We start from the raw sequence: 12,936 nt of genomic DNA, 5'->3' as shown, positions 1-12,936 counted from the left end.
AGGTGCTGCGGGAAGGTTTCGGGGAGAGCGCGGAGCCAGAGGTGAGAAGCTCTGTGGCTTTGAGGTTTTAGTTTGGTCAGAGTGAAACCTGCTGGGAGGAGGAACCCACCCTGTGCAGATTGCAGCTGAAACTGAGTTTCTCACTGTCCTCGAGCAGCTTGAACCACCACAGCATCACCTGGGGAAGATTCTGAGTGTGGCTGGAGAAAGTCTCCCAAATCTCAGAGCAGATTCCCGAAGAGAAACTGCACGTGGTGATTTTGAAATGCCTGCAGCAAGACAGGTTTCTGTGTGCTGCCCCATGTGCAGGGCTTGGGGATCTCAGAGGGATGTTCTCAGGTTTGTCTTTGTACTCGAGTCCAGAAATATAACAAGAAAAAGCAATTCCAGTTAGCTTTTGCTGAAATCAGAGCTACTCAACAACCATGCTGCATTCCCATCATCCTACGTCCCTTTACCTGTAGCTGTGGAAAAGATACTCAGAAGGGATTTATGGATAGAACACGGCTGCATCTTCTGACAGCTTGGGATCCATTCCCAGGGATTGCCTGTGTGCTCAGAACCCAGGTGGTTTGAGAGCTGCCTGTCCTCACTTGGCAAACTGCTTTAAATGCAGCTTAATTTGCTTGGATTTGCCACAGGGTGCTGCTTATTTCTTGGACCCACGGATGAGTTTTTGGGATAAGAAGCACACTGCACACTCAGGTCACCCCCCTGAGCGTGCCCAAGTCAGGCACTGCTGGGTCCATGGCAGCTCTTGCTCCATCCTCCCTTCAGCTCTCAGCTGTGCTGCTATAAACTGAGAGCAAACTTACTCAAGATTGTAGGCCAGGGGCTATTTAAGTTCATCCCCGAGTTTGTGATCAGGACAAAAGTGAGGACCTGACCTCTTGTGGTCACAGCATTACCATGGCAATTTTCACGTGAAAACCACTGTCCTGCCCCAATCCTCTTGTTCTCCTGCTGTTTTCCACTCATGCCCTGGTTTACTGTGAGAGAAAAGGAAAGGGAAACCTCCATCATTTGAGGTTCCTTGTCTGGAGATTCCCAAACTGCTTTTGAGGAATGAAAGCAAAAGGACATGGATCTGCACTGCCAAGTTCATTTTGGTGTAGAGTCACCAAGGAAGGAACATAGGGCACTGCCTTTACCTGATCCCCGTGTGTTTAGGGGTGAGGATTTGGAACCTGGGCACCCCCAAAGTGATGCTGGAGAGCAGAGGAGGAGGAGGAGGAGGATGTTGGCAGGAGCCTGATCCGTGCTGCTGGTCCTGCTCCCTTCCCAGCGTGGCCCTGCAGAGCTCTAACACCAAGGGCTGACTTAAGGAAGGGAGTGGCAACCCAAATTTAGAATTTCCTCCTCTTTAATACCCAGAGTTGATTCACTTTCTGATTAAGGAGGAAGAGGTGCTGAGGGAAGAAAAAAGAAGAGCAGAAGCAGGGGGTTGTGAGTGGCTTTCCAAATCTCAGCTGGTGCCAGGGACAGGCTCTGGGGTTGGCCCTGCAGTGCCAGCTCCTCGAGCCCTGGGGTGCTGCAAACCCCTCTGATGCCAGTGGATTGGCTGTGGGTTGTATCCTAGGTGGGCAGCTCTCCTCAGCTGCAGCAAACCACAGCTCAGTGAGTCTGTTTGTGCCTTGAAATATGTTTGGTTTTTTTTTTTTTTAACTTCCCCTCTCTCTGAGCCACCAAGCTGCTGAGTAAACTCCCAGGATATGCCAGAAAAGGTTTTCCAGCAGAGCTAGGTCACTGTAGTTTTACTGGCAAAGCCTCTTAGGCATAAATGAAGATTATTCTGGTGAAAGCTTATGCTGGTACACTTTATTCCAGTACAAATGACCTATCCTGGGAAAAAAAGTGCCTCTGCACATTGGAATTCTTCTGCTCTGGGACATTTTGTGGTCTAGAAATGCTAAAATCACAGCCCTTGGTGATAGTGCTGGATCAGCATCAGCTGCTTCAGCTGCTGCAGACGTGCCCTGGCCAGGCAGCAGCACTGGGAGTGACACTGGGTGACAAAATGCCACAGGGAAGGGTGGCAAGGGCTGGTGGCATTCCGGGTGTTGCTGGAGGGTCTGACCTGCCCATCTGGGCTGCATCCAGCCGTGGATGTTGGCTGGTCCAAGCTGGAGCTTAGTGCTGAATGCCAAGGGGATAGAAAATAGCAGTGGAGCTGCCCATGGGTGTTGGGTAGAAATGTTTTATGGAGATTTTTTTTTTCCCCTTATTGGAAATGATCATATTCTTGTTCTAATGATAATATTATTGTTCTAATTATTATTATGATTATGATAATGCCAGAAGAGTTCTGTCTGAGGGAAGGGTGATCCAGCAGTTGAGGTGTTATGCTGGATTTTGGAACTGCCAGGGTCTGTTCCCAGCTTTGGCATCAGCTTTTGTCTGGTTTTGGGGCTGCTGCTGCTGCAAACCTCTGTGAGGTGGGAATCCATCCCAAAGAGATCTTGGAAAGGCAGGGATCTGCTGAGGGAAAGGGATGAGCACCAGAAACATAAAACTCAGGCTCCCGTGCTGGGTCTGGTGTCCAGGGGATGATTCCTGGTGTGGGAACACTCACAGGGCTCCTTGCAGCCATCCCTCGCACATGGATCATGTGGCCCTGCCCTAAATGTCATATTCCTTGGGAAAAAAAACTCCCATCCAAACTCCGTGGCTGGCAGGCTTGTAGTTTGGAGGAAGAAAAAGAGCTTCACTGCAAATTCTCCAGCTGCTGACGAGCTCTGGTTTCTGATCTCCCAACTGCCATGGGGCATCTTCGGGGAGAGACAGAGGTCGTTGTGCTAAAACAAAGGACACACACAGAAAATAGCTGCAGTTGAGGGGTGTGACAGAGGGGAAATGCTTTCAGAACTTTTTTTTTTTCCTAATTTTTTTTTCTTTTTTTAATTTAGAAACAGGCACAGAGTTTATTTTGGTCAAGAGATAGTCACACACAGCAGCTTTAAATGGCAGAGCTCCTCAAGGAGAAGGAACAGTCTCACAATGCTTGAGCTGAAAATGCCTTTGGGGAAATGCCTCCTCTGTTTGCTGCAGTCCAAGTGGTTCTCATCAGTTTGGGAATTTATTTGTCTCTATTAAGGATATTTCCTCAATCTAGGCACTTTTTTCTTTTTTAAATCTAGCATTTTGTAGCATTCTTTTTGCAGTTAAGGGCCTTTAGGATACTTGTGATGGGGAAGAGGGCAGACTCCTCATATCCCACTCCTGATGCTCGTCTTTCCACCTCAATTTATATTTTCCCTAAACTCCAATTCCCTCCAGCCAGGGACTGGCAGCATCTGGGCTGAGTTGCCTCAAGTGGACTGTTGATTTTGCAAAGTTTAACAAACCATATTTGCTTGCTGGATGTAAATGTTTCCCATTGCTGCCGCTCTCCCAGTGGGGTTTCGGAGCTGGGAGTGTTTGGATGAGGAGTGGAAACCTCCCAGTGTCCAAGAAGTTGCTTGGAACTTTTGAATCCTGACGCTGTCCAGAAGTTCTGGTCTGGTTCAGATTTCCCAGGGTGTGGCTGAGGGGTTTGGGTGTAAACACCCCCAAATGTGGCCGTGCCTACCCACATCTCCATTCCCACACCATTATCCCTCTCCTCCCCTTGCTGTTTTCCCCTCCCAGTTCCTTGCTGGGTGCTGGGGACCACATTAATGTGGGAGCAGGGTGGGTGAGGGGGGCTGATGTGGTGACATGGGATGTTCAGGGAGCTCCTGAGGTACCCAGGGGAATTGGGATTTCGGGAGAGGTGCCGGCCCCACACGTGCTTTACTTGGGCCGGTTGCCAGTGACCCTCCTGTGACCTCTCCTGCCTGAAATATTCCGGATCTTTTCTAAGGAAGGACTGTGCTCTGCTGCCTTCCTTTTGCACAGGTCAAAGGCCTGTTTCCCCTGCATCTGCTGCACCCTTGGAAGGTGTCCCTCCATCACCCCGTGGGCGTTTGTGGGGTCCTGCTCCAGAACGAGCTCCTGGATGGCACTGGGGGCTCTGCTGCTCTCCCAGCCCTTTCCAAACGCCAAGCCCAGAGAGCTGGGCAGTGCCGTGCCAAACCCCGGCAGCAGCCCTGGAAGCCTCCCGGAATTTCCCGGGGTTCCTGCTGTGCCTCCCTCACGTCCCTCGGGCGCGGGTGACGCGGTGTCAACATCCTGTGAGAGCCCGGCCAGGCCGGGCCCCAGGGACAGGGGCTCTGCCACGGCCCAGGGATGCCTTTGGGGTCGGACATGGGATACTGGGGCTCCTGGGGGCAGCAGTGGGGCGGCAGGAGGACTCTGGAGGCGGTGATGGCATTCTGGGGACAGCAGTGGGATCCTGGGGACAGCAGTGGGGTTCTGGGGACAACAGTGGGATTCTGAGGGCAGCAGTGGGATTCTGAGGGTGGTAATGGGATTCTGAGGGCAGCAGTGGGATTCTGAGGGTGGTAATGGGATTCTGAGGGCAGCAGTGGGATTGTGAGGGTGGTAATGGGATTCTGAGGGCAGCAGTGGGATTGTGAGGGTGGCAATGGGATTCTGGGGACAGCAGTGGGATTCTGAGGGCAGCAGTGGGATTGTGAGGGTGGCAATGGGATTCTGAGGGTGTCAATGGGATTCTGAGGGAAGCAGTGGGATTCTGGGGACAACAGTGGGATTCTGAGGGCAGCAATGGGATTCTGAGGGTGGCAGTGGGATTCTGAGGGCAGCAATGGGATTCTGAGGGCAGCAGTGGGATTCTGAGGGTGGTAATGGCATTCTGAGGGTGGCAGTGGGATTCTGAGGGTGGTAATGGGATTCTGAGGGTGGCAGTGGGATTCTGAGGGTGGTAATGGGATTCTGAGGGCAGCAATGGGATTCTGAGGGCGGCAGTGGGATTCTGAGGGTGGCAGTGAGATTATGAGGGCGGCAGTGGGATTTAGGGGCAACAGTGGGATTCTGAGGGCAACAGCAGGGTGCTGGAGACAGTAATGGGACACTGGATGTAGCAGTGGGGTTCTGGAGGCAGCAGTGGGATTCTGGAGGCAAAAATGGGACTCTGGATGCAGTGATGGGACTCTGGGTGTGTAATGGGGGTTCTGGGGGCAGCAGTGGGATGCTGGGGCCAGTGATGGGACTGTGGAAGCAGCAGTGGGATGTTGGCTCCACATCTCTGCGAGAGCAGCATCGCTGCCTTGCTGAACCTTCTCTTCCTCCTGCTGGGGTTTCCCCACCAGGATCAGGGATCTCCGGGGAAGGTTGCTGAGGGTGGGCTGCCATGGCTTCAGTGTTTCCCACTGGGTGACATTCATGTGCCAGTTGCTCCAAAATCCTGGGGACACAGCTGATCCTGACGCATGCAGGCGACTGAAGACAGAATTTTCCAGACTTTACTTCACTTTGGGGTCTGCAGCCAAAGGCAGAGCCACCATGACCACCCCAAGTGGCCTTGCTGGTGTGTGCCTGTCTCTGGGTAGCCCTGCTGTGAGCTGGGGGGTCCGGGTGGGTTTTGGGGGGAGCCCTGCCCGTGCTGCCCCCCTCCTTCCCCGCCGCCTTCCGCCCGCCCCTCCCTGGGGGCTGGAGCCAGCCCCTTCCTCGCTGGGGATTGTTTTGCAAGCAGCGTGACAGGATGAGGAGGAAATGTGCCAGGAATGGCTCCATGTCTCCTCTTGGGAGAACTGGAGTCTATTTATAAGCCCCCCCTTCCCGCCCCCCTGCTCTGCTCCCCCGGGACAGGCAGACGCAGCCTGTCCTGCTGCCTGCAGAGCTGCTCCCGCTCCCCTCGCAGCCAGCACGAGAGTGTTCCAGAACCACCGCGTCACTTAGGTTGGGAAAGAGCTCCAAAATCCTCAAATCCAACCTCTGAACACGGAGCATTCCCTGTGGATGGACACACACCTGACGTGTGTGATGCACAGACTGAGCCGCCTCCACAGTGTGTGGGTGCTGCTCCCACTGCTCCCCACGCACGGCCTGGCCCGGTGATAAATCCAAATTATGCTGTAGCAGGAGGGAATCAGCTGGAGCAGCAGTGCTGAGCCCCTGGCAGAGCTTAGAGCTGTGCCAGCGAGGTGGAGGAGGGCACTGATGCCTGGCTTGAGGTGGAAATGCTCTTAACGAGGTGGCAATGCTCTAATGCCTGCATGGATACTCCAAAGAAGGTGGTTTGGAAAGATGGAGCTGCACTGGGAATTTTGGGGGAGGAACAGGGGGCTGTGGCTCAGGGCTGTGTCCCACATGGGTGACTCAACCCCTTTCCTCTCCTCCTTCTCTTGCAGATTTCTCCAACCAAGTGAATTCCACATCCCTGAACTCCCCCACGAGCCGGGGGCCCATGGCCACCCCGTCCTTGCACCCGTCCATCGGGCCGGGCATCGGCTCCTCGCTGGGCTCGCCGGGCCAGCTGCACTCGCCCATCAGCACCCTGAGCTCGCCCATCAATGGCATGGGCCCCCCGTTCTCCGTCATCAGCTCCCCCATGGGCCCACACTCGATGTCTGTCCCCTCCACGCCCAGCCTGGGATTCGGCACCAGCAGCCCACAGGTAAGGGGACGGTGCTGAGGGGGTCACTGCTGCCTGTTTGGCACCCCTGGGGGTTCCTCATCCAGATAGGCGCCAAGGGGAGGCAAAAAGCAGAAGCACAAGTGGGAAACGAAGCTGGAGGCATCCTGCTCCTTTGGGGGGCTGCTCTGGATGGGCTGTGAGCACAGCTGTCCATTACCTCTTGTCCCCAGGATTGGGGTGGAAGGGGAATAATGACCTTGGTCACCTGGGGGCTGGTGTAGCTGTGGCAGGAGCCAGAGCCACCCTAGGACTGTCTGGGATTCTTCTCCTTCCTGGGAAGCAGCACATCCCCTCCAGGGCCAGCCCACGTTCCCCACAGGATCATGGAGTTGTTCTGGTTGGAAAAACCCTCTAAGATCATCCAAGTCCACTACAAACCCATGTCCCCAAGTGCCACACCCACACACCTTTAACACTTCCAGGGGTGGTGATTGCACCACTTCCCTGACAACCCTTTCCATTAAAAAATTACCCCAAACAGCCAATCTCAACCTCTGCTGGCACAACTCGAGGCCATTTCCCCTTATCCTGTCACTTGTACAGACCCAGGGCTCCTTTGCCCGCTGCCCCTTTCTCCTCACAAGGCAAGAACTGGCCTTCAGTGGCTCAAGATTATGTAAAAACCCCTCCAGGCAGGGTGAGATAAGCTCTTTTTAAAAATAGTCAGATCGGGGTGCTGGCCAGCCCCTGCCACCTGTTGCTGGCTGCTCGCACGGGATATGTTTAGTAAAAGGGCAGATTAAGGAATTGGCCACCACCTGCCACTCGCTGCAGGTTTATTTATTCCACGCCCTCTCTGGGACTCAAGCACCTGCCAGCACCTTTATTTTTAAATATTGGCCTAATTTATTCCCAGAGATAACAGGGATTTTTTACTACGTGGGGCTGTGCTGACTGCTATCCCTGGGGACCTGCAGGCAGCTTCCCCAGGATCCAGCATCCCTGTGCTGGTCAGAGAGGAATGAGATTTGCCTCTGGATGAGCTTCTCCCATGCAGGGTTCAGCCCGTGACCCCCTCAGATGTGCAGGGACCTGCTTCCCACCGAGGCACAGCCACAGGGTGGACACGTCCCTTCCACCCCAGGGCCGGGGGAAGAGGAACTGAAACTGCGCCTGGGAACGGGCAGCCAGAGCGAAATCAGCAGCCCCAGCGCCAAAATGGTGGGGAAGGAGTGGGAAGGGGGATGTGAGGCAACCCTGGGGGGAGCCACAAGCCGGGGAGACGGCGGGGAAGGGGCGACTGTAAGGTGCAGTTTGGGAGCGGCCAGCGGGGGAACCGAAACGAAGCAGAGCTCCAGGGCAGAGGGGGAAGTGAGAGTGTGGTGGGATGGTGCTGGGAGCGAGCTGGCTCCAACCCTGGTGGCTCCAACCCTGGTGGCTCCAGCCTTGATGGCTTCAGCCCTTGTTGACTCCAACTCTGGTGGCTCCGGCTCAGGTGGCTCCAACTCTGGTGGCTCCAGCTCTGGTGGCTCCAGCCCAGGTGTCTCCAGCTCTGGTGGCTCCAGTCCTTGTGGCTCCAGCTCTTGGTGGCTCCAGCCCTCAGAGCTCCCCTTTGTTCAGGGACTTGTCTACAGTGTTTTTCCTCAAGGTGACACTTGGGAAGTGCTCAGCCTAATGGCTCCTGCCATCTGTTCCCTGTCTGGCCACATTAGATCCCTGTCCCTGCAGCGGGAAGAGGCACCTACCTGGGCCAGCAGAGTGCAGGGGGAGGAGGAGGAGGAGGAGGAGGAGGAGGAGGAGGAGGAGGAGGAGGAGGAGGAGGAGGAGGAGGGGGCAGCGAGGCCGATGCTGGCTGGGGAGCACAGCCCCCCTGGCCCGGCCAGCAGAGCGCAGGGTAATGAGGCGTGTGCCCCCGTCGCCGGGCAGGGGTGGCACTGATGGAAGGTGGTTTGCATCAGATGGCAGATGCCACTTGCCATCAGGCCACGCCTCGTCACCTCCGGAGAGGCAGCAGAGCAGAAGGGCACGCGGTGTACGAGGTCCCCAGGGTGGGTCCCCTCCGTCCCAGCTCCACCGGGATGGGAAGGAGCTGCCAGGCTCCCAAAAAACGGGGGGCTCACCCCACCCCACCTGGTTCTGCAGAGGGGAGGAGGAGCCTGCAGCCCTTGGTGACAGTGCTGGAGGATGCTCCCAGCACCCTCCCTCCAGCACTGGGAGTTTCCCAGGATCTTGCAGGGTTTGCCAGCACAGCCCCAAAATCAGGGCATGTGGCAGGGATCCTGCCACGGGATCCCAGCATCCATGGGAGGAGAATGCTGGTGCTGAGGAATGAGGGGAGCTCACAGTGGCCAGACTGGGGGGCTAGACCCCGCAGCTCTGGGATTTAACACTTTGCTTAAACCCTCTTACCTAAAAATGATGGGAAAACAGTCAGGAATTTCAGCAGGAGCTGCGAGGGAAGGACTTCCCATGTGCAGGACTGTGTGGAGCAGTCGCCCCAGGCATCGCTGGCAGCAGCTCGGGATGCCTGGGGGCCAGTGGGAGAGATCAGACATGGGATTAGGCTTTTCCAGAGCGTCTGCCTTTGCACAATGCTCTTTGTAAGGGTGCCTGGAGGACCAGGGAAGGGCTGGGGTGTTTTTTGGGATGGGAGGAGGAGGAATAAAGCTCTGCTTGCCAGGAGGGCCAGGATTCGGTGGTGGGTGCCATGAGCTGGAGAGGGAGGGGAAGGAGCCGGGAGGTGCTGGTGTCACTGGGGAAGCAGAGCCCTGGTTCCTCCCCTGTCTGGGCTCATTGCTGAGCTGGAGCCGTGCTGTCCCAGAGCAGAAATGCTGTGCCAAGGCCAGGGGCTGCTGTCCCCTCCTCTGTCCTGCACGTGCTCCCGGGGCAGGCGCCAGGGCGGTGTGGGAACCCCAGGGTGGCTCTGCTGAGGTTTGGGGCCAGTGCTGGGAGAGGAACCGATGACTTTCCTCTCCCTACCCCGGGGCTGACTCAGCTCTGAGCAGCTGATTTTCCGTGCTGAGGAGGCTCATGGGATCCCCACCCTCCTGGGTGGGTCTTGCTCTGCCCATCATCCCCCCAGTGTTTTTGGGGGGCTGCTTGGGTGGGCTCTGTGGGCTGCTGGGGCTGGGGGAAGTGGTGGTGAAGGGTTTTATTTTCATCAGGCAGCCATGGCCTCTGGGCTGGCTCCACAGCCAGGATGGTGTGACACAAGCCCTCGCCACCAGCTGCACTTGGGAACTGGCTCCACTTCCCAGAAAGGGCTCTGGGAGGAATTCCTGGGGCAGGTCACCCGTGACCTGGCAACCCCTGCTCCCAGGGGAGCACAGAGATCATGGGGGACTCAAAAAGAGATTCTGCTGCCTGGGGCCTGCTCCTCGCTCCCCTCTCTGCTCTATCAAACAGCAGCTAAAGCCAGGAGTGCATCCCTGGGTGGCACCAGCTCCCAGCTGCCTTTGATTCATAGCTGGCACAGGCAGGCGGCAGAGGGAGGCACATCCATCCCATTTCTCCAGGGTGGGTTTACCTGGCTCTCTTGTGTGGCTGCCAGTCATCTGCCTGCCAGATATTCCCCACCAGCCTGGAGACTTGAAAGGCAGAGGAGCGGCTGTGCTGCTCTCATTGACAGATCACAAGCCCTGGGATTTCCCTGAATTAATTTGTGACAAGTGCAATTGCTGAGGATCTCTCTTAGAGTAGAGAAATGCAACAAACTGAGTCTCGGGCCTGTGAATCCATCCTGGGCTTAGAGGGTGGCTGGGATGGTGGCTCTGGGACAGTCCCTGGCAGGCTGGCTCCCCTGGGGACACCCCCAGTGATCCCAGCCAGCTGGCCAAGTCCAGGTCCCCCAGACCCTCCTGGACGGGGTGAGCTTGTCCCCTTACTGAGGTGGGTCGATCCTACAGCTCTGTGCCTCAGTTTCTCCTTTACACACGTGTGTAACAGCTCAGTGGGGGATTCAGCCCAGGAGCCCTTCATTCCACAGCAGTGCCATGGTGCCATGCCAGTTCCACCCAATTCTCTGCCTGTTGGGGGCCAAGGGAAAGAAGGAGACATCTGGGAGTTGCAGGGACATGTCCCACCCACTCCAGCTCTGGAATCCAGGCCCTGTTGCAGCTGGGATGTGTTTATTTGCCATGAAGCTTTCCTTTGGAGAGATAATGCTGAAGGGATATCTGTAAATTGCAGAGCTAAACAAGAGTGTCCTGGCCTTCATCATCCATGCAAGGGCTCTCTCCCAGCCAGCCACCAGCCACCACTGCAGATCTTCTTGCCTGTGTCCCGTGCTGGTGTGAAGCTGGGCTGGCTGCTGAGCCCTGGCTGTGGGGGCTGTGCTGGGGCAGTGCAGGAGGAACTTGCATTCCAATTAAATAATGGAAAAACATCCTTCCTGGATGGGCAGGGTCAGCCCTGCACGGTGCTTGGGAGGCTGGCCACGTCCTGCCCCTTGTGTCACCCTGCTGCCAGCTCAGAGCCACCCCAGCTCCTGGGCCACGCCAGATGAGTGTTGTGCCTTTGGGCTGAGGGCTCCCGTGCCCAAATCCTCTTGGTTCAGCAGTGCTGGTCCCCACTGGAAGCTTGTCCCCTGCTTGTCCTGCCCTGTCCTGTGTGTGAGTGACACAGCCCCACGTCCCTGTGTCCCCAGTCCCAGCTGAGCCCTGTGCTTGTCCCTCCACAGCTCAACTCGCCCATGAACTCCGTCACCAGCACAGAAGACATCAAGCCACCCCTGGGGCTCAATGGAGTCCTCAAAGTGCCAGCACATCCCTCAGGAACGATGGCCTCCTTCACCAAGCACATATGTGCCATCTGCGGGGACAGATCTTCGGGTGAGGCTGGCACCTGCCCCGGGAGGGGCTCAGGGCAGCGGGCTCGGGGTGTGGCAGAGAGCTGGCATTGGCTCCCTGGCTCCTGGCAGCACGGGGAGTGCCAGCAGGAGCTCTCCTTTGGGACAGGACCTGCCTGTGCCTCACTGCAGGGGATGAAGAGCCGAGCCAGGAGACCCCAGGTCCCTGTTCAGCAGTGGGGTCACATCCTCACCCTATTGGCAAACATGGCATCAGGGGGTCTCCTCCCTCTCCCCATCCTTTGATCTGCACTGGTGCTGCCACATGAAAAGATGCTCTTTTCATGAGTTTCTCCACTCCTGGGAGATAAAGATGTGCTAATTCCCTTTATTCTCCTGCTTTTCTAAAAGCTCCCTGCTCTAGAAGAGCTCTGGTTGCCTGGTTTGTGAGCCCTTTGGGACCCCTCCTGTGAGCCAGGCTGGAAGTGGAGGGTGGGAACACGGTTGTGTGTCTGCTGGGGAGGTTCAGAGAGCTCACAGGGGTACAGAGGGTACCCTGTTCCACTGCTGCACTGCCCCACCCCTGCTGCGTGGCCCAGAAATGGCTTTCCCTGGATGCAAGGCGGGATGTGACCCATGCATGGCATCCTGATTCTGTGGAAGCCAAGCCACTGCTCTCCATCTCCAAGAAACCTCCGCTCCCTCCAAACTCAGCTGGGAGAGGCCCTGGGAAGATCTGCTGGCAAAGAAAGGAGCTGGGGCTGCCTTTAAACCTGAGTTTTATCCCTCCCCCAGGTAAACATTACGGAGTTTACAGCTGTGAGGGCTGCAAAGGCTTCTTCAAGCGCACGGTGCGGAAGGACCTGACCTACACGTGCCGGGACAACAAGGACTGCCTGATCGACAAGCGCCAGCGCAACCGCTGCCAGTACTGCCGCTACCAGAAGTGTCTGGCCATGGGCATGAAGAGAGAAGGTAAGGCCTGGCCTGGCCAGGGGTGCTGCAGGCAGCTTGGTGGGCACCGAGAGGCGGTGCCAGCCTTGCCGAGGGCTGCCGCCACCGCGCTGGCAAAAATCGCGTTTGTGGTTTGGTTTTGCGCCTCAGCCGGAGCATCTCGTGGCCTCCAGAGCCTCTTGTTCACGGTGCCGCTCGCTGTGGAGCAGCACTGAGGGCCACAGCAGTGTGTGGGTGATGGGTACACCAAGGTGAGTTCCTTGATAAAGCTCTGGGATGATTTTGCTGACTCATGATCTGTCCTTTATCTCACGGCAGTTGGTATTTTTTGTGTAACTTACCTTTTGTTAAATAGGAGGTTATCACCTTTTAGCCCTAGGCTCTGGAAGAAAAAGCCTCGAGAATGTGACAACTCGAAATTCACTAAAAATAAAGCCTGCCAAATTGATAGGTTGTTATTCCTTGTTTTTTAATTCTTATTGCTGTGGTGGATTTTGACTATTCAAGCTGGTTTATTCTTTCAAACTTTTTAAGCAGGAGTTGAGCAAGCTTTTGTTTGAAAACTGAAGATATGTTTAAAAAAGCACTTTTTTTAATATGCATGTCTGCAGTGAAGACATGCATATTAAAGATATTTAGGACTTTATATTCAATATGAGTAGTTAAATGCAAAAGATGACCCATAGTCCTAATTATGTTAGCATTCAATGTAGGAATAAACATACAATTTTAAGCACAT

At 55.8% G+C, this 12,936-nt stretch overlaps 1 protein-coding gene across 3 annotated transcripts in view; it reads left to right on the top strand.

The window, feature by feature from the left end:
* The window catches only part of RXRA (retinoid X receptor alpha), a 97,212-nt gene that overhangs the window by 59,477 nt on the left and 24,799 nt on the right, over positions 1 to 12,936 (top strand). The window contains exons 1-5 of one of the 3 annotated variants that reach the window (XR_008440258.1): positions 4,915 to 5,035; positions 5,272 to 5,407; positions 6,231 to 6,496; positions 11,136 to 11,286; positions 12,039 to 12,218. Coding sequence is in view for 2 of the 3 variants with exons in the window: in XM_053996432.1 (XP_053852407.1) it covers positions 5,263 to 5,407; positions 6,231 to 6,496; positions 11,136 to 11,286; positions 12,039 to 12,218 (742 nt within the window). In the remaining variant the exon portion in view is untranslated. Of the gene's footprint in view, positions 1 to 4,914; positions 5,036 to 5,094; positions 5,408 to 6,230; positions 6,497 to 11,135; positions 11,287 to 12,038; positions 12,219 to 12,936 lie in introns of those variants that run through there. The other 2 variants (XM_053996432.1, XM_053996433.1) reach the window with 2 other exon arrangements.

Source organism: Vidua macroura, chromosome 21 (genome assembly GCF_024509145.1).
Source record: "Vidua macroura isolate BioBank_ID:100142 chromosome 21, ASM2450914v1, whole genome shotgun sequence".
Taxonomy (NCBI): Eukaryota; Metazoa; Chordata; class Aves; order Passeriformes; family Viduidae; genus Vidua; species Vidua macroura.
The sequence above is the reverse complement of the archived record's forward strand: the minus strand, read 5'-3'. Positions and strand labels throughout refer to the sequence as shown.